Source organism: Pogoniulus pusillus, chromosome 11 (genome assembly GCF_015220805.1).
Source record: "Pogoniulus pusillus isolate bPogPus1 chromosome 11, bPogPus1.pri, whole genome shotgun sequence".
In the NCBI taxonomy this organism is placed as follows: domain Eukaryota; kingdom Metazoa; phylum Chordata; class Aves; order Piciformes; family Lybiidae; genus Pogoniulus; species Pogoniulus pusillus.
In genome coordinates, this window is record NC_087274.1 from 32,891,090 (window position 1) to 32,914,306 (window position 23,217).

Genomic DNA, 23,217 nt, shown 5'->3' on the forward strand with positions numbered 1-23,217 from the left:
TGCTGGAGCCCCTGGGACAAGAGGGCTGTGGAGATGCTGGAGAGTGTCCAGAGCAGGGCCAGGAGGATGCTGAGAGGCTGCAGCAGCTCTGCTGTGAGCACAGACTGAAAGAGTTGGGGCTGTGCAGGCTGGAGCAGAGGAGGCTCCCAGGGGACCTTCTTGTGGCCTTCCAGCATCTGAAGGGGGCTACAAAAAAGCTGGGGAGGGACTTTTGAGGCTGTCAGGGAGTGCCAGGAGTGGGGGGAATTGAGCAAAGCTGGAAGTGGGGAGAGTGAGGCTGGAGGTGAGGAGGAAGTTGTTGAGCAGGAGAGTGGTGAGAGGCTGGAATGGGTTGCCCAGGGAGGTGGTTGAGGCCCCATGGCTGGAGGTGTTTGAGGCCAGGCTGGCTGAGGCTGTGTGCAGCCTGCTCTAGGGTAGGGTGTCCCTGGGCATGGCAGGGGGTTGGGACTGACTGCTCCTTGTGCTCCCTTCCAGTCCTGCCTGATTCTGTGATTCTGAATTTTATCAGCTGGCCTTGTGCAGAGCCAAAACAGCAACTTTTGACAAGTCAAGCAATGTACATAGGCTAAGAAGGCAACTGCTCCAGTTTCTTGTGCTTGGAAACAAAGTTGACAGGGGAAAAAAAAGCACTGGAGAGAATTCCTTATAAAGGTTAAATCCAAAGTAAAGTTCAACTTTATTATGGCTTCTTGAAAGTTAGATTTATGAGCCTGTGTTAGCCATTGGGTTCCCCCAGTGAATGGTGACAGAATCACAGAGTGTCAGGGGCTGGAAGGGACCCTCAAAGCTCAGCCAGGCCAACCCCTGCCACAGCAGCATCACTCAGAGCAGAACACACAGAACACATCCAGGAGGGCTTTTATATCTCCAGAGAGGAAAGCTCCACAGCCCCCCTGGGCAGCCTGTGCCAGGCTTCTGTCACCTTCACAGGCAAAAAAGTCCTCCTCATGTTTCCATGGCACTTCCTATGCCTCAGCTTCCACCATTGCCCTTGTCCTGGCATGGGCATCACCCAGCAGAGCCTGGCTGCAGCCTCCTGGTGCTCACCTGAACATCTTTATAACCATTGCTGAGGTCACCTCTCAGGCTCCTCCTCTCCCAGCTCCAAGCCCCAGCTCATAACAGAGCACAGGGATCACAGGCTCACAGGATGTTAGGGGTTGGAAGGGACCCAAGGAGATCATCCAGTCCAAGCTCCCTGCCAGAGCAGGACAATCCTATCTAACACAGAGCACACAGGAACACATCCAGACAGGGCTGGAAAGGCTCCACAGAAGGAGACTCCACAACCTCTCTGGGCAGCCTGTGCCAGGGCTCTGGGACCCTTACAGGAAAGAAGTTCCCCCTTGTGTTGAGGCAGAACCTCCTGTGCTGCAGCTTACTCAAGGTGTGGCCTAACCAGTGCTGAGCACAGGGACAGAAGGACTGCCCTGCTCCTGCTGGCCACACTATTCCTGACCCAGGCCAGGATGCCACTGGCCTTCTTGGCCACCTGGACACACTGCTGGCTCATGTTTGGCTGTCAACCAGTCCCCTCAGGTCCATTTCTGCCTGGCTGCTCTCCAGCCACTCTGTCCCACAGCCTTAACTCATCATGATTTCTTTATTGAGCTTTCCCCCTCCTCCCTTTGTGCACTTTCTGCTGTGTGTTTATCATATTTCCATTACACTTTTCTGTCTCATGCTTGTTGTTCATTCTCAAGAAATGCATCTCACATCCTTGCTCCTTCAAATGCTGGTTTAAAAGTCCTGCTACATACCATAATTTTTACAGGTCTCTATAAACTTCAATTTGCAGTTGCTGGGGACTGATACCTCATAAATCACCTTCAGCTTTAGGTAGTTTTTAATGCTTCCTGTTGATACCTGCCCATAAATCCTGCACCACTGTCATCACCAGCCCACTTCAGCCCTGGGAGGAAGCTCCTTCATTCCATGAGGAGAAGCTTAACAGAGTGATAAATGCTTAGAGAAGAGACTGTTTCCCAGGGGAATTTTCTTTCCCAAAGAAAAAAAGACACTGTTCTGGGGGGGGGGGGAAAAAGGGCATTGTCATTGGAGTCTGCAAGCTTGTGCACAATGTGGAAGTTTGCATGGAGCTAAGGAAGCAAGAAGGAGCCAATGTGTTCCTGGAGCTTTGCCCTGCCAGCGTGCCAGGGGTGACAAACAAGCCTGCTTTGCTTGCCTGAGAGGAGGCAATGCAGGAGTGATGGAAAACTGAGACCTGAGAGTGGCTTGGTTGTCTGAGAGCTCTTCCTCTTCTGCTTTAAGCAGTGCCAAGAGGAGTTTGCTCTGGGCTCTGTTTTTCTTTCCCTTATTCTTACCTTCCTTCCTTCTTTCTGACTTCCTGCCTTCCAGATCCCTTCCAAAATCATTCCTTCCTTATTGCTTCTTTACTCCTTCCCCTTCCCCTTTCCCTTTCCTCTTCCCTTTCCCTTCCGCTTCCCATTGCCCTTTCCCTTTCCTCCCCTTCCCCTTCCCTTTTCCCTTTCCATTTCCCCTTTCCTTCCCCGTCCCATTTCCCTTTCCCTTTCCATTTCCCTTTCCCTTCCCATTTCCATTTTCCTTTCCCTTTCCACTTCCCTTCCCCTTCCCCTTCTTTTTCCCATACTCTTCCCATCCCTTCCCCCTCCCATTTCCCTTTCCCTTTCCCTTCCCTGTCCCCTTTCCCTTTCCATTTCCCTTTCCCTTCCCATTTCCATTTTCCTTTCCCTTTCCACTTCCCTTCCCTTCCCCTTCTTTTTCCCATACCCTTCCCATCCCTTCCCCTTCCCATTTCCCTTTCCCTTTCCTTTTCCCTTTCCCTTCCCATTTCCCTTTCCCTTTCTCCTTCATTCCCTTCCCCATCCCCTTCTCTTCCCATTCCTTCCCCTTCCTCTTCCCCTTCCCTCCCCTCCCCTCCCTTCACTTCCCATGCTTCTATTTCCATTGCTCTTTTCCTTCCTTACAGCAGCACAGGAAATGAGACATGAACGAAATCACATTGAGAGATCTATTCCAATTCCCCTGACTGGAGTCTGTGCTTATTGCCAACCTCCTCCCCACACCAGATCCACGAATTCAGAGCAGCTCAGGGCTGCAAAACGTTCATGACTGTAACCAACTCAAGCAGAGAATAACAAAGGCTCCTCTGGGACTCCTCATGTGCTTACAGCTAAGTGCATGCTTAGTTCTCAAAGTGCTGCACAGCAGCAAAGTGTAGCATCAGCTACTTCGATCTCAGCATAGCCTTTCAAAGAGCTTCCTGCTTCCACCTCTGCAAGCAGTTCCCTTCCACTCCATTCTAAGGCAATGAATCTTCTGTAGGATATAACCTTCTCCTCTGTTCCCTCTGCCCTGTGTGCTTTTACTTAGCTGCATTATTCTGAAGACATAAGGACAAAGACAAGCCAATTCAGAGAGTCAAGAACTTAACAATCAGGAAAAATAATTCACTGTTGGAGTTAGATGAAGTTAAAGCAACTCCAAATATCTTAATATTGCAGTGCTGAAGCTCTCTCCTCTGTTTTATTTCACTCTCTGATGAAACCTGTGTAACATGAGATAAGCAGAGAGCTGGGCAGGGACTGTTTATGTGGTTCTTGTGATAGGATGAGAGGGAATGGATTGAAGCTTGAGCAGGGTAGATTGAAACTGGAGTTCAGGGGGAAATTCTTGACACTGAGGATGGGGAGACACTGGAGCTGGCTGCTCAGGGAGGTCATGGATGCTCCCTCCCTGGAGGTATCCAAAGTCCTGCTGGATGAGGTTTGGAACAAGCTAGTTGAAGGTGTCCCTGCCCATGGCAAGGGGGTTGGAAATAGATGATCTTTAAGATCCCTTCCAACCAAAACCATCCTATGAATCTATTATTCTGTGCTTCTTACCCTGGGAAGGTACCAAGGGAAAGGTGCTGGCAGAGTCTCTTGTGTCTGTCCACTGCCAGAGAATTTATTCTTGCAAACCTTACATGTATTCCCCAATTTAATAATGATAATACTAATAATAAACAATTACAACAATAACAATAACATCAGCAACAATAATAGCAGCAGCAGCAGCAACAGCAATAATAGCAACAGCAGTAACAATAGCAGCAACAATAACAAGAGTAACAACAGCAACAACAACAATAGTGACTACAGCAACAATAACAATGGCAACAGCAAGAATAACAACAGTAGCAACAGCAACAACAATAGCAACTACAGCAAGAATAACAGCAGAAACAACAGCAACAACAACAATAACTTCAGTGATAGCAACAGTAGCAACATCAACAACAGCAACAATAACAACAGTAATGACAACAACAGCCACAATAACAACAGCAACAACAGCAACAATAACAACAGTAATGACAACAACAGCAACAATAACAACAGTAATGACAACAACAGCAATTATAACAACAGCAACAACAGCAACAATAACAACAGTAATGACAACAACAGCAATTATAACAGCAGCAACAGCAACAATAACAACAGTAATGACAACAACAGCAATTATAACAGCAGCAATAGCAACAATAACAACAGTAATGACAACAACAGCAATTATAACAGCAGCAACAGCAACAATAACAACAGTAATGACAACAACAGCAGTTATAACAGCAGCAATAGCAACAATAACAACAGTAATGACAACAACAGCAATTATTGCAACAGCAACAATAACAACAGTAATGACAACAGCAATTATAACAACAGCAACAACAGCAACAATAACAACAGTAATGACAACAACAGCAACAATAACAACAGTAATGACAACAGCAATTATAACAACAGCAACAACAGCAACAATAACAACAGTAATGACAACAACAGCAATTATTACAACAGCAACAGCAGCAACAATAACAACAGTAATGACAACAACAGCAGTTATAACAGCAGCAACAGCAACAATAACAACAGTAATGACAACAACAGCAATTATTGCAACAGCAACAATAACAACAGTAGTGACAACAACAGCAATTATAACAACAGCAACAATAACAACAGTAATGACAACAACAGCAACAATAACAACAGTAATGACAACAACAGCAATTATAACAGCAGCAACAGCAACAATAACAACAGTAATGACAACAACAGCAATTATAACAGCAGCAACAGCAATTATAACAGCAGCAACAGCAACAGTAACAACAGTAATGACAACAACAACAATTATAACAGCATCAACAGCAACAATAACAACAGTAATGACAACAACAGCAATTATAACAACAGCAACAACAGCAACAATAACAACAGTAATGACAACAACAGCAATTATAACAACAGCAACAACAGCAACAATAACAACAGTAATGACAACAACAGCAATTATAACAACAGCAACAACAGCAACAATAACAACAGTAATGACAACAACAGCAATTATAACAACAGCAACAACAGCAACAATAACAACAGTAATGACAACAACAGCAATTATAACAACAGCAACAACAGCAACAATAACAACAGTAATGACAACAACAGCAATTATAACAACAGCAACAACAGCAACAATAACAACAGTAATGACAACAACAGCAATTATTGCAACAGCAACAATAACAACAGTAATGACAATAGCAATTATAACAACAGCAACAACAGCAACAATAACAACAGTAATGACAACAACAGCAATTATTGCAACAGCAACAATAACAACAGTAATGACAACAGCAATTATAACAACAGCAACAACAGCAACAATAACAACAGTAATGACAACAACAGCAATTATTACAACAGCAACAATAACAACAGTAATGACAATAGCAATTATAACAACAGCAACAACAGCAACAATAACAACAGTAATGACAACAACAGCAATTATTACAACAGCAACAGCAGCAACAATAACAACAGTAATGACAACAACAGCAATTATTACAACAGCAACAGCAGCAACAATAACAACAATAATGACAACAGTAACAACAACAGCAGCAGCAACAATAACAGTAGCAACAGCAACAATAACAACAGTAATAACAACAATAACATTAACAACAGCAACAATAACAACAGTAATAACAACAGTAACAACAGCAACAATAACAACAGTAATAACAACAGTAACAACAGCAACAATACAATGGTAACAACAACAATAACAGCAACAACAGCAACAATAACAACAATAACAGTAGCAACCGCAACAGTAACAATAACAACATCTACAACAGCAACAACAGCAACAGTAGCAACAGCAACAACAGCAACAATAACAACAGTAATAACAACAACAGCAATAACAACAACAGCAATTATAACAACAGTAGCAACAGCAACAATAACAATGGTAATGACAACAGTAACAACAACAATAATATCTTCAACAACAATAACAGTAGCAACAGCAGCAATAACAACAGTAATAACAACTATAACATCAATAACATTAACAACAGTAACAACAACAATAACATCAACAACAGCAACAATAACATTAACAACAGCAACAACAGCAGCAATAACAATAACAACAGCAACAATAACAATAACAACAGCAACAACAGCAGCAATAACAATAACAACAGCAACAATAACAATAACAACAGCAACAATAACAATAACAACAGCAACAATAACAGCAGCAATAACAACAGTAACAACAATAACATTAACAACAACAACAATAACATCAACAACAGCAACAATAGCAGTAGCAACAGCAACAATAGCAGTAGCAACAGCAGCATTAACAACAGTAACAACGACAATAACATCAACAACAGCAACAATAACAAAAGCAACAATAACAACAGCAACAACAGCAACAATAACAATAACAACAGCAACAATAACAATAACAACAGCAACAATAACAACAGCAACAATAACAATAACAACAGCAACAGCAACAATAACAACAGCAACAGCAACAATAACAACAGCAACAATAACAATAACAACAGCAACAATAACAACAGCAACAGCAACAATAACAACAGCAACAGCAACAATAACAACAGCAACAATAACAACAGCAACAATAACAACAGCAACAATAACAATAACAACAGCAACAATAACAACAGCAACAGCAACAATAACAACAGCAACAACAGCAACAATAACAATAACAACAGCAACAATAACAACAGCAACAACAACAGCAACAACAGCAACAACAATAACAACAGCAACAACAATAACAACAGCAACAACAACAGCAACAACAGCAACAACAATAACAACAGTGACAACAGCAATGACAACAACAACAACAACAGCAATGACAATAACAGCAGCAACTGTGGCAATGCACTGTGAGAAGAAGAACAGCAGTCGAGTGCTGGCCTTGCCTGCCACAGCTGCTGGCCACCTTCTCTCAGACAGCAGAGCTAAGTGGACATCTCCTTCATGAGCAAAGCAAGGCCTGGTGCATGGAAGGGACTGGGTTGGTCTTGCCTAACTGTGCTAACATGTGGGTGTGTGCTCTGTGCTCAAAGGTTGTGCAATGAGAGTCAGAGCAACCAATAAAGGTCTCTGGTATAGTTCACATGGGATGGCCTGGAGCCCATGTGGCATTGCTTCTGGCCACACTGAGCTGGGGGAGCTCTGACCACGTTCCCACTGCTGCAACCAGGTAGCTGCAACAAACAACAGCAACAACAGCAACAGTAGCAACAATAACAAAAATAACAACAATCACAAGAGTAGCAACAGCAATAACAACAACAACAAGAACAATTTACTTCATGTTAGGAGAAAGTTTGAAGAAGAATGGTGTGCAATGTGAGATGTGAGATGATGTGAGACGAGAGGCAGTTGCCCTCCTGAGTTCACAGCCTCGCCTGTTCTGCCTGACCAGGCACTTGGTGTGTTTGTAACTCTGGTCCTCACACACAGATTCTCCTTCACAGCTTTTTCTCCACAAGTTGTCATTGAGGATCAAGCTGAGAAAGAACTGAGGGCAAATGCAGAGGTGTTGAGGATCTGGAGAGTGTGACAAGAGGATGCAGTGGAGCTGGGGTAGGTTTCTGGGTACAGGAATTAAACACCACCCAGGTTTCAGCAGTTCCACAGCTGCTGGGACATCTGCTGGTGTTCTTTCCCCGCCTCAGCAGCCCATTTTCACTTTTCCTACAGTCTCATTCAGCTGTAGCCTCCTCCTTTCTCTTCCCAGACTGCCAAGAGGGAATACAAGCACAAAGTCTACCTCTCCTGAGCTGTGCTATTTGGATTGAATTGTATCTGCTGTGAAGGAAGACTGAGAGGTCAGGGGCTCTTTGTCCTGGAGAAGAGAAGGATGAGAGGGGACCTTAACAATGCCTATTAACATCCAAGGGCTGGGTGTCAAGCTGAAGGTGCCAGGCTCTGTTAGGTGGTGCCCAGTGGCAGGACAAGAAATGAAGGGTACAAACTGGAACACAGGAACTTACAACTCAATATGAGGAGAAGCTTATTTCTAGTGAGGATGCTGGAGCCCTGGAGCAGGCTGCCCAGAGAAGTTGTGGAGTCTTCTCCTCTGGAGAGGTTCCAAACTCACCTGGGTGTGTTCCTCTGTGACCTGCCCTGGGTGACCCTGTTTTGGCAGGGGGCATTTGGACTCAGTGATCTCTGCAAGTCCCTTCTAGCCTCTAACATTGGGTGATTCTAAGCAGGGTGCCTTTGAAGTCAGTAATGAAGCAGACTTAGAGAGCTGCTTTTACTGGAGCCCTCTATAAAGCAAAGACATGGACCTGATGGAGCAGGGCCACAAAAATGCTCAGGGGGTTGGGCACCTCTGCTACAACAACAGGCTGAGGGAGCTGGGGGTGTTCAGCATGGAGAAAAGAAGGCACTAGGGAGAAAACAGCAGCCTGCCAGGACCTGAAGGGGCTACAGGAAGGCTGCAGAGGGACTGTTTGCAAAGGCCTGCAGGGACAGGATGAGGGCAGTGGCTGCACACCAGAGCAGAGCAGATGGAGATTGGATGTGAGGAACAAGTTCTGCCCTAGGAGGCTGCTGGAACACTGCAACAGGTTGCCCAGGGAGGTGGTTGAGGCCCAGCCCTGGAGATATTGCAGGTGAGGCTGGAGAGGGCTGTGAGCAGCCTGCTCTAGTGGAGGATGTCCCTGCTGAGTGCAGGGGGAGTTGGACTGGATGAGCTTTGGAATGATAGAATCACAGAATGCCATGGGATGGACAGGACCTCCAGAGCTCATCCAGTCCAACCCCTGCCAGAGCAGGACCACCCAGAGCAGATCACACAGGAACACATTCAGGCAGGTCTGGAATATCTCCAGAGAGGAAGACTCCACAGCCCCCCTGGGCAGCCTGTGCCAGGCTTCTGTCACCCTCACAGGCAAAAAATTCCTCCTCATGTTTAAATGAAACTTCCTCTGCCTCAGCTGCCACCATTGCCCCTTGTCCTCTCATGGGCACCACTGAGCAGGGCCTGGCTCCAGCCTCCTGGTGCTCACTTTTACATATTTATAGCCCTTGATGAGGTCACCTCACAGGCTCCTCCTCTTCAAGTTTTCCTTTCAACTCAGAGCATTCTATGATTCCATGATTCCATCATTCTAAGCTTTACAGGCTGCTATTAAAATGTGTGGAAATGACAATGTTTTTTCTTTCTTCCTTGACCAAGATGTGTCAGGTGTGGCAGGAGGCAAGATGCCATGGCCAATGAGTGTCACTGACAGCTTCTCAAAGGCTAGACACAAAATGCAGACAAGGTGAATTATAGACTCATAGAATCAACTGGGTTGGAAGACATCTCCAAGCTAGCACCCAGCCCTGCCCAACCAACCAGACCATGGCACTAAGTGCCCCAGCCAGGCTTGGCTGCAACACCTCCAGCCACAGCCACTCCACCACCTCCCTGGGCAGCCCATTCCAATGCCAATCACTCTCTCTGACAGGAACTTCCTAACAACATCCAGCCTAGACCTGCCCTGGCACAGCTTGAGGCTGTGTCCCCTTCCTGTGGTGCTGCTTGCCTGGCAGCAGAGCCCAACCCCACCTGGCTACAGCCTCCCTGCAGGCAGCTGCAGGCAGCAATGAGCTCTGCCCTGAGCCTCCTCTGCTGCAGGCTGCACCCCCCCAGCTCCCTCAGCCTCTCCTCACAGGGCTCTGCTCCAGGCCCCTCCCCAGCCTTGCTGCCCTTCTCTCAACACCTTCCAGCACCTCAGCATCTCTCTGCAATGGAGGAGCCCAGAACTGGACACAGCACTGCAGGGGTGGCCTGAGCAGTGCTGAGCACAGGGGCACAAGAACCTCCCTTGTCCTGCTGCCCACACTGCTCCTGAGCCAGCCCAGGATGCTATTGGCTCTGCTGCCCACCTGGGCACTGCTGCCTCCTCTGCAGCTCCTCTCTGCCAGCACCCCCAGCTCCCTCTCTGCCTGCCTGCTCTCAGCCACTCTGGCCCCAGCCTGTAGTGCTGCTTGGGGTTGTTGTGGCCAAAGTGTAGAACTTGTACTTGGCCTTATTCAGTCTCATCCCCATGGCCTCTGCCCACCCATGCAGCCTGGCCAGGTCCCTCTGCAGGGCTCTGCTACCCTCCAACAGCTCCACAGCTGCTCCTAGCTTGGTGTCATCTGCAAACTCACTGCTGCTGGACTCAATCCCCTGCTGCAGACCATTAACAAAGACATTGAACAGATATTGAACATTGATGTAGAACATCAGGAGGAGATTCTGTTCAGTGAGTGGTGAGACACTGGAACAGGCTGCCCAGGGATGAGGTTAAGCACCTGTCCCATTGAAGATCAACCTGGATGTGGCCATGTGCAGCCTGATGGAGTTGGAAATGTCCCTGCTGCCTGCAGGGGGTTTGGCCAAGATGACCTTTGAAAGTTTCCTTCCAACCCAACACATTCTGTGAATCTGTGAACCTGCCAAAGAGATTTTTCACCTTCAACCAGAATCTAAAATGCCAATGATTATTTTCTCTTCACACCAGCCCTAAGGATTTTAGCAGCTCCAGGATGTTTTTAACAGTCCCACACTACTATTTTGAAGTGGTTTTTAAAAACCCCAACAAAATAAAACAAAACTAATTTAAACATTTAAGTGCAACACCTCATTGGATAGAAGCTGAAGTGTTTATAGCCTGGCACAGGAACACTCCAGTGGCTTCAATATGCCAATCAATAAGCAATTCCAGTGACAGTAAAAGCAAAGTGCAGCAGAAGGAATGCTTCAGGTTCATTAAACCAGTCACAAAGTAAGATTCTCTGCTCTGCTTTAGTGAGGCCCCACCTGGAATATTGCATCCAGTTCAGGGCTCCCCAGCTCAAGAGGCACAGGGATCTAGTGGAGAGAGTCCAAGGGAGGGCTACAAGGATGCTGAAGGGACTGGAGTGCTGCCTGGTGAGGAGGGGCTGAGAGCCCTGGGGCTGCTTAGTCTGGAGAGGAGAAGGCTGAGAGGGGATCTGTGAACAGCTGAGGGCTAGGGGTCAGGAGGGAAGGGACAGGGACAGCCTCTGCCCTGTAAGGAGAGGCTGAGGGACCTGGAGCTGTTTGGTCTGGTGAAGAGAAGACCTAGAGTGGACCTAATCATGCTTATAAATATCAGAGGACTGGGGGTCAGGAGGGAGGGGACAAACTCTTCTCAGTTCTGCCCTGGGATAGGACAAGCAGCAATGGATGTAAAGTGCAGCACAGGAAGTTCCACCTCAACATGAGGAAGAACTTCTTAACTGTAAGGGTCCCAGAGCCCTGGCACAGGCTGCCCAGAGAGGCTGTGGAGTCTCCTTCTCTGGAGCCTTTCCAGCCCTGTCTGGATGTGTTCCTGTGTGACCTGTGCTGGATTCTCTGCTCCTGCTCTGGTGGGAGGGTTGGACAGGAAGACCTCCAGAAGTCCCTTCCAACCCATTGAATCATAGAATCAAGCAGGTTGAGCGACAGCTCCAAGCTCAGCCAGCCCAACCTAGCACCCAGCCCTGCCCAACCAACCAGACCATGGCACTAAGTGCCCCAGCCAGGCTTGGCTGCAACACCTCCAGCCACAGCCACTCCACCACCTCCCTGGGCAGCCCATTCCAATGCCAATCACTCTCTCTGTGAAGAGCCCCTAACATTAGGTATTCAAGAAAAGCATGGCTGGGGCACTCAGTGCCATGATCTGGTTGATTGGGCAGGGCTGGGTGCTAGGTTGGATTGGATGAGCTTGGAGCTCTCTTTCAACCTGCTTGATTCTGTGGTCCTATGGTTCTATAATTCAGAAGGCAACAGTCCTTTTAGCTGGTTGTAGCCAGGTGGAGTTGGGCTCTGCTGCCAGGCAACCAGCACCAGAAGAAGGGGACACAGTCTCAAGCTGTGCCAGGGCAGGTCTAGGCTGGATGTTGTTAGGAAGTTGTTGTCAGAGAGAGTGATTGGCATTGGAATGGGCTGCCCAGGGACGTGGTGGAGTGGCTGTGGCTGGAGGTGTTGCAGCCAAGCCTGGCTGGGGCACTTAGTGCCATGGTGTGGTTGGTTGGGCAGGGCTGGGTGCTAGGTTGGGCTGGCTGAGCTTGGAGCTCTCTTCCAACATGCTTCATTTTATGATTCTGTCACTCTGTTGGAATTTCTTCTTTCCTTTATAATAATCCTTGCCTTAAAAGTTAGCTGGAATTAGAGTTTCAAGATCAGCCAAACCAAACTCCCCAGCCCAAACCCCAGCTCTTGGCCTTCCGTGCCTGGGGTTTTACCTATGAGCTCTCAGCCATTAAGCAGACTTTATAGTTTGCACAGCAATGCATCCCAGAATTTACTGCCAGCTTGATAAGGTTTTTAATTTAGTGGAAGCAACCCCCTAATGCAATATTGTCCCTGAAGAAAAATCAGTGCCCTTATTTTTCTGCTGTTAAATTCCACTAATGAAATCAATTCCAATTTATGCTGCTTTCCTTATAATGTATAACTGGCTTCAAAGTGCAAAGCTCCTGCCTGCCTGCCTGCCTCTAATGGTATTCTAACTCTCTGCTCACAAACACAATCACCACTAATGGGATTCATAACTGATTGGAGCCCAGCAGCAGAAATACTCTGCTGCAACAATATTTGGGAGAGGGGTGATGATGAGGACTTTAAGAGGAGGCAGAGCTCTGATCCATCTTACAGCTCACCCGAGAAAAGGAAGGGAAGGAAACAGAGATCTTGTGGCTAGGGATGGCTGTGAAGTCAAGGTGCACAGTGGAACCACAGAATCACAGCCTCTCAGAATGTCTTAGATGGGAAAAGCCCTTCAAGCTCATCATCATCAGCTTCACACTGACAAGTCCTTGACCACACCAAGTCCCTCAGCACAACATCTAACCACTGTGAATGGCTGTGGTTGGAAAGGACCACCAGGAGCATCCAGTCCAACCCTCATCCCAGCAGCCTTCATCACCAGAGAACAGCCTCAAGCTCCACATCCACTCTGTTCTTGAACACCTCCAGGGGTGGTGACTCCATCACCTCCCTGGGCAGCCTGTGCCAGTGCCTGAGCACCTGCTCAGGAAAGAGCTTCCTCCCAGCAGCCAACCTGAACCTGCCCTGACACAACTCGAGGCCATTTCCACTTGCCCTAGCATTAGTAACTGGGGAGAAGAGCTCAGCTCCAGCCTCACTGCAGCCTCCTGTTAGGTAGCTGTAGAGGGCAATCAGGTCCCCTCTCAGCCTCCTCTTCTCCAGACTAACCAACCCCAGCTCCCTCAGCTGCTCCTCACAGGTGATGTTTGCCAGACCTCTCCCCAGCCTCATTGCCCTTCTCTGCACTGCTCCAGCACCTCAGTGTCCCTCCTGTGCTGTGCTGACCCAAACTGGACATACTCAAGGTGTGGTCTCACCAGTGCTGAGTACAGGGGCATGAGCACCTCCCTGCTCCTGCTGCCCACACCATTGCTGATCCACGCCAGGATGCTGGTGGCCTTCTTGGCCACCTGGGCACACTTCAGGCTCATGTTCAGCTGCTGGCCACCAACACCCTTGGGTCCTTTTCCACCATGCAGCTCTCCAGCCCCTCCTGCCCCAGCCTGTAGGGCTGCTGGGGGTTGTTGTGGCCAAAGTGCATGACCTGGCCCTTGGCCTTGTTAAACCTCATGCAGTTGGGCTCCACCCCTGGTTCCAGCCTGTCCCAATCCCTCTGCAGGCCCTTCCTACCCTGCAGCAGATTGGCATTTCTGCTTCATTTGATGTCATCTGCAGGCTTGCTGAGGGTGCCTTTGATCCCCTCAGCCAGGTCACTGATGAAGAGATTACACAAGACTGGCCCCAAAACTGAGCCCTGAGGGACTCCACTTGTGACCAGTCACCAACTGGTTTTAACCCTATGGACCACATCTCTCTGGGCTTGGCCATCCAGCCAGGTTTTAGCCCAGCCAGGAGTCCACCTGTCTAAGCCATGAGCTGCCAGCTTCTCCAGAACAGAGTCAGAACAACTCCCTCTGTCAATACAGGCTGAGGGAGGAGGAGGTGATAGAAAGCAGCCCTGAGGAAAAGGGTGTTGGTGAGGGAGAAGCTGGAAAGGAGCAGCCAATGTGAGCTTGCACCACACAAAAGGCCAATGGCAGCCTGGGCTGCATCCAAAGCAGCATGGCCAGAGACAGAGAAAGGGAATGCTGCCCCTCTGCTCTGCTCTGCTCTGCTCTGCTCTGGGGAGACCTCACCTGAAGGGCTGGGGCCAGCTCTGGAGCTCTCAACACAGGAACAACATGGACCTGATGGAGCAGGTCCAGAGCAGGACCATGAAAATCATCAGAGGGATGGAGAACCTCTGCAGCTGGGGGTGTTCAGCCTGGAGGAGAGAAGGTTGTAGGGAAACCTAGCAGCAGCCTGCCAGGACCTACAGGGTCTTCAAGAAGGCTGCAGAGAGACTGTTTGCAAAGTCAGCAGGGACTGAATGGGGGCAATGGCTGCAAACCAGAGCAGAGCAGGTTGAGATTGGATGTGAGGAACAAGTCCTTTACTGAGAAAGGTGAGTGAGTACTGGAACAGGTTGCCCAGGGAGGTGGTTGAGGCCCCATACCTGGAGATACTGAAGGTGAGGCTGGACAGGGCTGTGGGCAGCCTGCTCTAGTGGAGGATGCTCCTGCTGAGTGCAGGGGGTTGGGCTGGATGAGCTTTGGAGGTCTCTTCCAAGCCAGAGCACTCTGTGACTGTGAGTTATGGAGATGGGTGAAGAACTTAGTATGCTTTGTTGCTCTGCAGATGCTGTTCACCTCACACGAAGCACTGCCTCTGTTCTTGCAAGCAGGAGGATGGGGTAAAAGCAGCAACACTTCATGATGATATGTTTACATCTGCCTGAAAGGAGCTTGCAGTGAGGGGAGCATTGGGCTCTTCTCCCTAGGAAACAGTGACAGGCCAAGAGGAAATTCACACCTTAACAGGCTCATGGAATGGTTTGGGTTGGAAAGGACCTTCAAGATCATCCAGTTCCAACCCACCCACTGTGGGCAGGGACACCTCTCACCAGTCCAGATTGCCTATCCAACCTCACCTTGAACACCTCCAGGGAGGGGACAGCCACAGCCTCCCTGGGCAACCTGTGCCAGTGTCTCACCACCTCACCCTAAAGAATTTCATCCTCATCTCCAGTCTCAATCTGCCCTCTTCAAGCTTCAGTCCCTTGCTCCTTTCCCTCCCACTACAAGCCTTTATAAAAAGTCTCTCCCTGGCTGCTCTGAGACCTCCTTAGAGCCTGGGATCAACAGCCCCAACTCCCTCAGCCTGTTCTCCAGCCACCTTATTATCTGCATGGCTTTCTCTGGACCCTCTCCATCAGCACCTGATCCTTCTCATGCTGTGTTCCCAGAGCTGGAGGCAGTGCTGCAGATGAGATCTGAGTAGAGCAGAGCAGAGAGGCAGAATCCCCTCCCTGTGCTGCTGCTCTGCCAGCTCTGGCTGCAGCCACCAGTGCTGGCTTCTGGGCACTTTGGCACCAGCTGACACCCCCAAGTCAGGTCTCCTCTGAAGCCAATCATTACCCAGCTTGGATTTGTGCTTGGGATTGCCCTGGCTCAGCTGCAGGACCTTGCACTTGGCCTGGCCTTGTGGAACTTCCAGAGGCTGATTTGGGCTCACCTCTGCAGCCTGTCCAGGTCCCTCTGGCTAGATCCTTTCCCTCCAGCTCATGTCAGCCACACCACACAGCTTGGTGCCAGCCACACCACACAGCTTGGTGTCAGCCACACCCCACAGCTTGGTGTCAGCCACACCACACAGCTTAGTGTCAGCCACACCACACAGCTTGGTGCCATCCACACCACACAGCTTGGTGCCATCCACACCACACAGCTTGGTGCCATCCACACCACACAGCTTGGTGTCAGCCACACCACACAGCTCATGTCAGCCACACCACACAGCTTGGTGCCAGCCACACCACACAGCTTAGTGTCAGCCACACCACACAGCTCATGTCAGCCACACCACACAGCTTAGCGTCAGCCACACCACACAGCTCATGTCAGCCACACCACAAAGCTTGGTGCCAGCCACACCACACAGCTCATGTCAGCCACACCACACAGCTCATGTCAGCCACACCACACAGCTTGGTGTCAGCCACACCACACAGCTTGGTGTCAGCCACACCACACAGCTTGGTGCCAGCCACACCACACAGCTCATGTCAGCCACACCACACAGCTTGGTGCCAGCCACACCACACAGCTTGGTGTCAGCCACACCACACAGCTTGGTGTCAGCCACACCACACAGCTTGGTGCCAGCCACACCACACAGCTCATGTCAGCCACACCACACAGCTCATGTCAGCCACACCACACAGCTTGGTGCCAGCCACACCACACAGCTCATGTCAGCCACACCACACAGCTTGGTGTCAGCCACACCACACAGCTTGGTGCCAGCCACACCACACAGCTTGGTGCCAGCCACACCACACAGCTCATGTCAGCCACACCACACAGCTCATGTCAGCCACACCACACAGCTCATGTCAGCCACACCACACAGCTTAGTGCCAGCCACACCACACAGCTTAGTGTCAGCCACACCACACAGCTTAGTGTCAGCCACACCACACAGCTCATGTCAGCCACACCACACAGCTTAGTGTCAGCCACACCACACAGCTTGGTGCCAGCCACACCACACAGCTTGGTGCCAGCCACACCACACAGCTCATGTCAGCCACACCACACAGCTCATGTCAGCCACACCACACAGCTTGGTGTCAGCCACACCACACAGCTTGGTGCCAGCCACACCACACAGCTCATGTCAGCCACACCACACAGCTCATGTCATCCACACCACACAGCTTGGTGCCAGCCACACCACACAGCTCATGTCAGCCACACCACACAGCTTGGTGTCAGCCACACCACACAGCTTGGTGCCAGCCACACCACACAGCTCATGTCAGCCACACCACACAGCTCATGTCAGCCACACCACACAGCTTGGTGCCAGCCACACCACACAGCTCATGTCAGCCACACCACACAGCTTGGTGCCAGCCACACCACACAGCTCATGTCAGCCACACTACACAGCTCATGTCAGCCACACCACACAGCTTAGTGTCAGCCACACCACACAGCTTGGTGCCAGCCACACCACACAGCTTAGTGTCAGCCACACCACACAGCTTGGTGCCAGCCACACCACACAGCTTAGTGTCAGCCACACCACACAGCTTGGTGCCAGCCACATCACACAGCTCATGTCAGCCACACCACACAGCTTGGTGCCAGCCACACCACACAGCTCATGTCAGCCACCCCACACAGCTTAGTGTCAGCCACACCACACAGCTTGGTGCCAGCCACACCACACAGCTTGGTGTCAGCCACACCACACAGCTTGGTGCCAGCCACACCACACAGCTTGGTGCCAGCCACACCACACAGCTCATGTCAGCCACACTACACAGCTTAGTGCCAGCCACACCACACAGCTTGGTGCCAGCCACACCACACAGCTCATGTCAGCCACACCACACAGCTTGGTGCCAGCCACACCACACAGAATAGTGCCAGCCACACCTCACAGCTTGGTGCCAGCCACACCACACAACTTAGTGCCAGCCACACCACACAGCTTGGTGCCAGCCACACCACACAGCTCATGTCAGCCACACCACACAGCTTGATGCCAGCCACACCACACAGCTCATGTCAGCCACACCACACAGCTTAGTGTCAGCCACACCACACAGCTTAGTGTCAGCCACACCACACAGCTTAGTGTCAGCCACACCACACAGCTTAGTGTCAGCCACACCACACAGCTCATGTCAGCCACACCACACAGCTTAGTGTCAGCCACACCACACAGCTTAGTGTCAGCCACACCACACAGCTTAGTGCCAGCCACACCACACAGCTTGGTGCCAGCCACACCACACAGCTCATGTCAGCCACACCACACAGCTTGGTGCCAGCCACACCACACAGCTCATGTCAGCCACACTACACAGCTCATGTCAGCCACACCACACAGCTTGGTGCCAGCCACACCACACAGCTTGGTGCCAGCCACACCACACAGCTTAGTGTCAGCCACACCACACAGCTTGGTGCCAGCCACACCACACAGCTTAGTGTCAGCCACACCACACAGCTTGGTGCCAGCCACATCACACAGCTCATGTCAGCCACACCACACAGCTTGGTGCCAGCCACACCACACAGCTCATGTCAGCCACACCACACAGCTTAGTGTCAGCCACACCACACAGCTTGGTGCCAGCCACACCACACAGCTTGGTGTCAGCCACACCACACAGCTTGGTGCCAGCCACACCACACAGCTTGGTGCCAGCCACACCACACAGCTCATGTCAGCCACACTACACAGCTTAGTGCCAGCCACACCACACAGCTTGGTGCCAGCCACACCACACAGCTTGGTGCCAGCCACACCACACAGCTCATGTCAGCCACACCACACAGCTCATGTCAGCCACACCACACAGCTTGGTGCCAGCCACACCACACAGCTCATGTCAGCCACACCACACAGCTTGGTGCCAGCCACACCACACAGCTCATGTCAGCCACACCACACAGCTTGGTGTCAGCCACACCACACAGCTTGGTGCCAGCCACACCACACAGCTTGGTGCCAGCCACACCACACAGCTCATGTCAGCCACACCACACAGCTCATGTCAGCCACACCACACAGCTTAGTGCCAGCCACACCACACAGCTTAGTGTCAGCCACACCACACAGCTTAGTGTCAGCCACACCACACAGCTCATGTCAGCCACACCACACAGCTTAGTGTCAGCCACACCACACAACTTGGTGCCAGCCACACCACACAGCTTAGTGTCAGCCACACCACACAGCTTGGTGCCAGCCACACCACACAGCTTAGTGTCAGCCACACCACACAGCTTGGTGCCAGCCACATCACACAGCTCATGTCAGCCACACCACACAGCTTGGTGCCAGCCACACCACACAGCTCATGTCAGCCACACCACACAGCTTAGTGTCAGCCACACCACACAGCTTGGTGCCAGCCACACCACACAGCTTGGTGTCAGCCACACCACACAGCTTGGTGCCAGCCACACCACACAGCTTGGTGCCAGCCACACCACACAGCTCATGTCAGCCACACTACACAGCTTAGTGCCAGCCACACCACACAGCTTGGTGCCAGCCACACCACACAGCTCATGTCAGCCACACCACACAGCTTGGTGTCAGCCACACCACACAGCTTGGTGCCAGCCACACCACACAGCTCATGTCAGCCACACCACACAGCTCATGTCAGCCACACCACACAGCTTGGTGCCAGCCACACCACACAGCTCATGTCAGCCACACCACACAGCTTGGTGTCAGCCACACCACACAGCTTGGTGCCAGCCACACCACACAGCTTGGTGCCAGCCACACCACACAGCTCATGTCAGCCACACCACACAGCTCATGTCAGCCACACCACACAGCTCATGTCAGCCACACCACACAGCTTAGTGCCAGCCACACCACACAGCTTAGTGTCAGCCACACCACACAGCTTAGTGTCAGCCACACCACACAGCTCATGTCAGCCACACCACACAGCTTAGTGTCAGCCACACCACACAACTTGGTGCCAGCCACACCACACAGCTTAGTGTCAGCCACACCACACAGCTTGGTGCCAGCCACACCACACAGCTTAGTGTCAGCCACACCACACAGCTTGGTGCCAGCCACATCACACAGCTCATGTCAGCCACACCACACAGCTTGGTGCCAGCCACACCACACAGCTCATGTCAGCCACACCACACAGCTTAGTGTCAGCCACACCACACAGCTTGGTGCCAGCCACACCACACAGCTTGGTGACAGCCACACCACACAGCTTGGTGCCAGCCACACCACACAGCTTGGTGCCAGCCACACCACACAGCTCATGTCAGCCACACTACACAGCTTAGTGCCAGCCACACCACACAGCTTGGTGCCAGCCACACCACACAGCTCATGTCAGCCACACCACACAGCTTGGTGTCAGCCACACCACACAGCTTGGTGCCAGCCACACCACACAGCTCATGTCAGCCACACCACACAGCTCATGTCAGCCACACCACACAGCTTGGTGCCAGCCACACCACACAGCTCATGTCAGCCACACCACACAGCTTGGTGTCAGCCACACCACACAGCTTGGTGCCAGCCACACCACACAGCTCATGTCAGCCACACCACACAGCTTGGTGCCAGCCACACCACACAGCTTGGTGCCAGCCACACCACACAGCTCATGTCAGCCACACCACACAGCTCATGTCAGCCACACCACACAGCTTAGTGCCAGCCACACCACACAGCTTAGTGTCAGCCACACCACACAGCTCATGTCAGCCACACCACACAGCTTAGTGTCAGCCACACCACACAGCTCATGTCAGCCACACCACAAAGCTTGGTGCCAGCCACACCACACAGCTCATGTCAGCCACACCACACAGCTTGGTGTCAGCCACACCACACAGCTTGGTGCCAGCCACACCACACAGCTCATGTCAGCCACACCACACAGCTCATGTCAGCCACACCACACAGCTTGGTGTCAGCCACACCACACAGCTTGGTGTCAGCCACACCACACAGCTTGGTGCCAGCCACACCACACAGCTCATGTCAGCCACACCACACAGCTCATGTCAGCCACACCACACAGCTTGGTGCCAGCCACACCACACAGCTCATGTCAGCCACACCACACAGCTTGGTGTCAGCCACACCACACAGCTTGGTGCCAGCCACACCACACAGCTCATGTCAGCCACACCACACAGCTCATGTCAGCCACACCACACAGCTTGGTGCCAGCCACACCACACAGCTCATGTCAGCCACACTACACAGCTCATGTCAGCCACACCACACAGCTTGGTGCCAGCCACACCACACAGCTTGGTGCCAGCCACACCACACAGCTTAGTGTCAGCCACACCACACAGCTTGGTGCCAGCCACACCACACAGCTTAGTGTCAGCCACACCACACCGCTTGGTGCCAGCCACATCACACAGCTCATGTCAGCCACACCACACAGCTTGGTGCCAGCCACACCACACAGCTCATGTCAGCCACACCACACAGCTTAGTGTCAGCCACACCACACAGCTTGGTGCCAGCCACACCACACAGCTTGGTGTCAGCCACACCACACAGCTTGGTGCCAGCCACACCACACAGCTTGGTGCCAGCCACACCACACAGCTCATGTCAGCCACACTACACAGCTTAGTGCCAGCCACACCACACAGCTTGGTGCCAGCCACACCACACAGCTCATGTCAGCCACACCACACAGCTTGGTGCCAGCCACACCACACAGAATAGTGCCAGCCACACCTCACAGCTTGGTGCCAGCCACACCACACAACTTAGTGCCAGCCACACCACACAGCTTGGTGCCAGCCACACCACACAGCTCATGTCAGCCACACCACACAGCTTGATGCCAGCCACACCACACAGCTCATGTCAGCCACACCACACAGCTTAGTGTCAGCCACACCACACAGCTTAGTGTCAGCCACACCACACAGCTTAGTGTCAGCCACACCACACAGCTTAGTGCCAGCCACACCACACAGCTTGGTGCCAGCCACACCACACAGCTTGGTGCCAGCCACACCACACAGCTCATGTCAGCCACACCACACAGCTTAGTGCCAGCCACACCACACAGCTTGGTGCCATCCACACCTCACAGCTTGGTGCCAGCCACACCACACAGCTCATGTCAGCCACACCACACAGCTTAGTGTCAGCCACACCACACAGCTCATGTGAGCCACACCACACAGCTTAGTGCCAGCCACACCACACAGCTTGGTGTCAGCCACACCACACAGCTTGGTGTCAGCCACACCACACAGCTTGGTGCCAGCCACACCACACAGCTTGGTGCCAGCCACACCACACAGCTTAGTGCCAGCCACACCACACAGCTTGGTGTCAGCCACACCACACAGCTTGGTGTCAGCCACACCACACAGCTTGGTGCCAGCCACACCACACAGCTTGGTGTCAGCCACAGATTGCTGAGAATGAAAGGCTTAAAAACCTTTCAACTTGCCTCTTGGAGGCACAACTGAGAGCAGTATACATAGAACCAAGCTGGTTGGCAGAGAGCTCCAAGCTCACACAGCCCAACCCAGCACCCAGCCCTGCCCAACCAACCACACCATGGCACTAAGTGCCCCAGCCAGGCTTGGCTGCAACACCTCCAGCCACAGCCACTCCACCACCTCCCTTAGGCAGCCCATTCCAATGCCAATCACTCTCTCTGACAACAACTTCCTCCTCGCATCCAGCCTGGACCTGCCCTGGCACAGCTCCAGGCTCTGTCCCTTTCTTCTGCTGCTGGCTGCCTGGCAGCAGAGCCCAACCCCACCTGGCTACAGCCTCCCTGCAGGCAGCTGCAGGCAGCAATGAGCTCTGCCCTGAGCCTCCTCTTCTCCACACTGCACCCCCCCAGCTCCCTCAGCCTCTCCTCATAGATACTGGCAATGATTTTGGTATCTTCTAGTTTGAGCATATTTGGCAGTAAAACTCCACTCTGTCTAACACAAGCAGGGCTTTTATTTATTTTTTTTTCCCCTGCCAGGCTTCAAAAGCCAAAATATGTTTGAAATGTTAAGTGCTTCATTCAGCTGATGACAAACACACTGCAACCTTCAAAAGAGATGAATTGTTATAAAGGTCAGGAGTGGCAGGGAGCAACCAAAGAAGGAAAAAAAATGCTGCAAGAATGCCCGGGGGAAAAAAATCTTATAAAGACATCTCAAAAAGGAGAGAGAGAAGCTGCATGCAAAT

General features: G+C 51.2%; 1 protein-coding gene across 1 annotated transcript; it reads left to right on the forward strand.

Moving 5' to 3' along the window:
* Positions 1-3,969: 3,969 nt before the first annotated feature.
* Positions 3,970-8,172, forward strand: DSPP (dentin sialophosphoprotein). The gene is made up of 2 exons (XM_064151847.1): positions 3,970-6,096; positions 8,131-8,172. The coding sequence occupies exons 1-2, from the start codon at positions 3,970-3,972 to the stop codon at positions 8,170-8,172; spliced, it is 2,169 nt and encodes a 722-aa protein (XP_064007917.1).
* Positions 8,173-23,217: the final 15,045 nt, after the last annotated feature.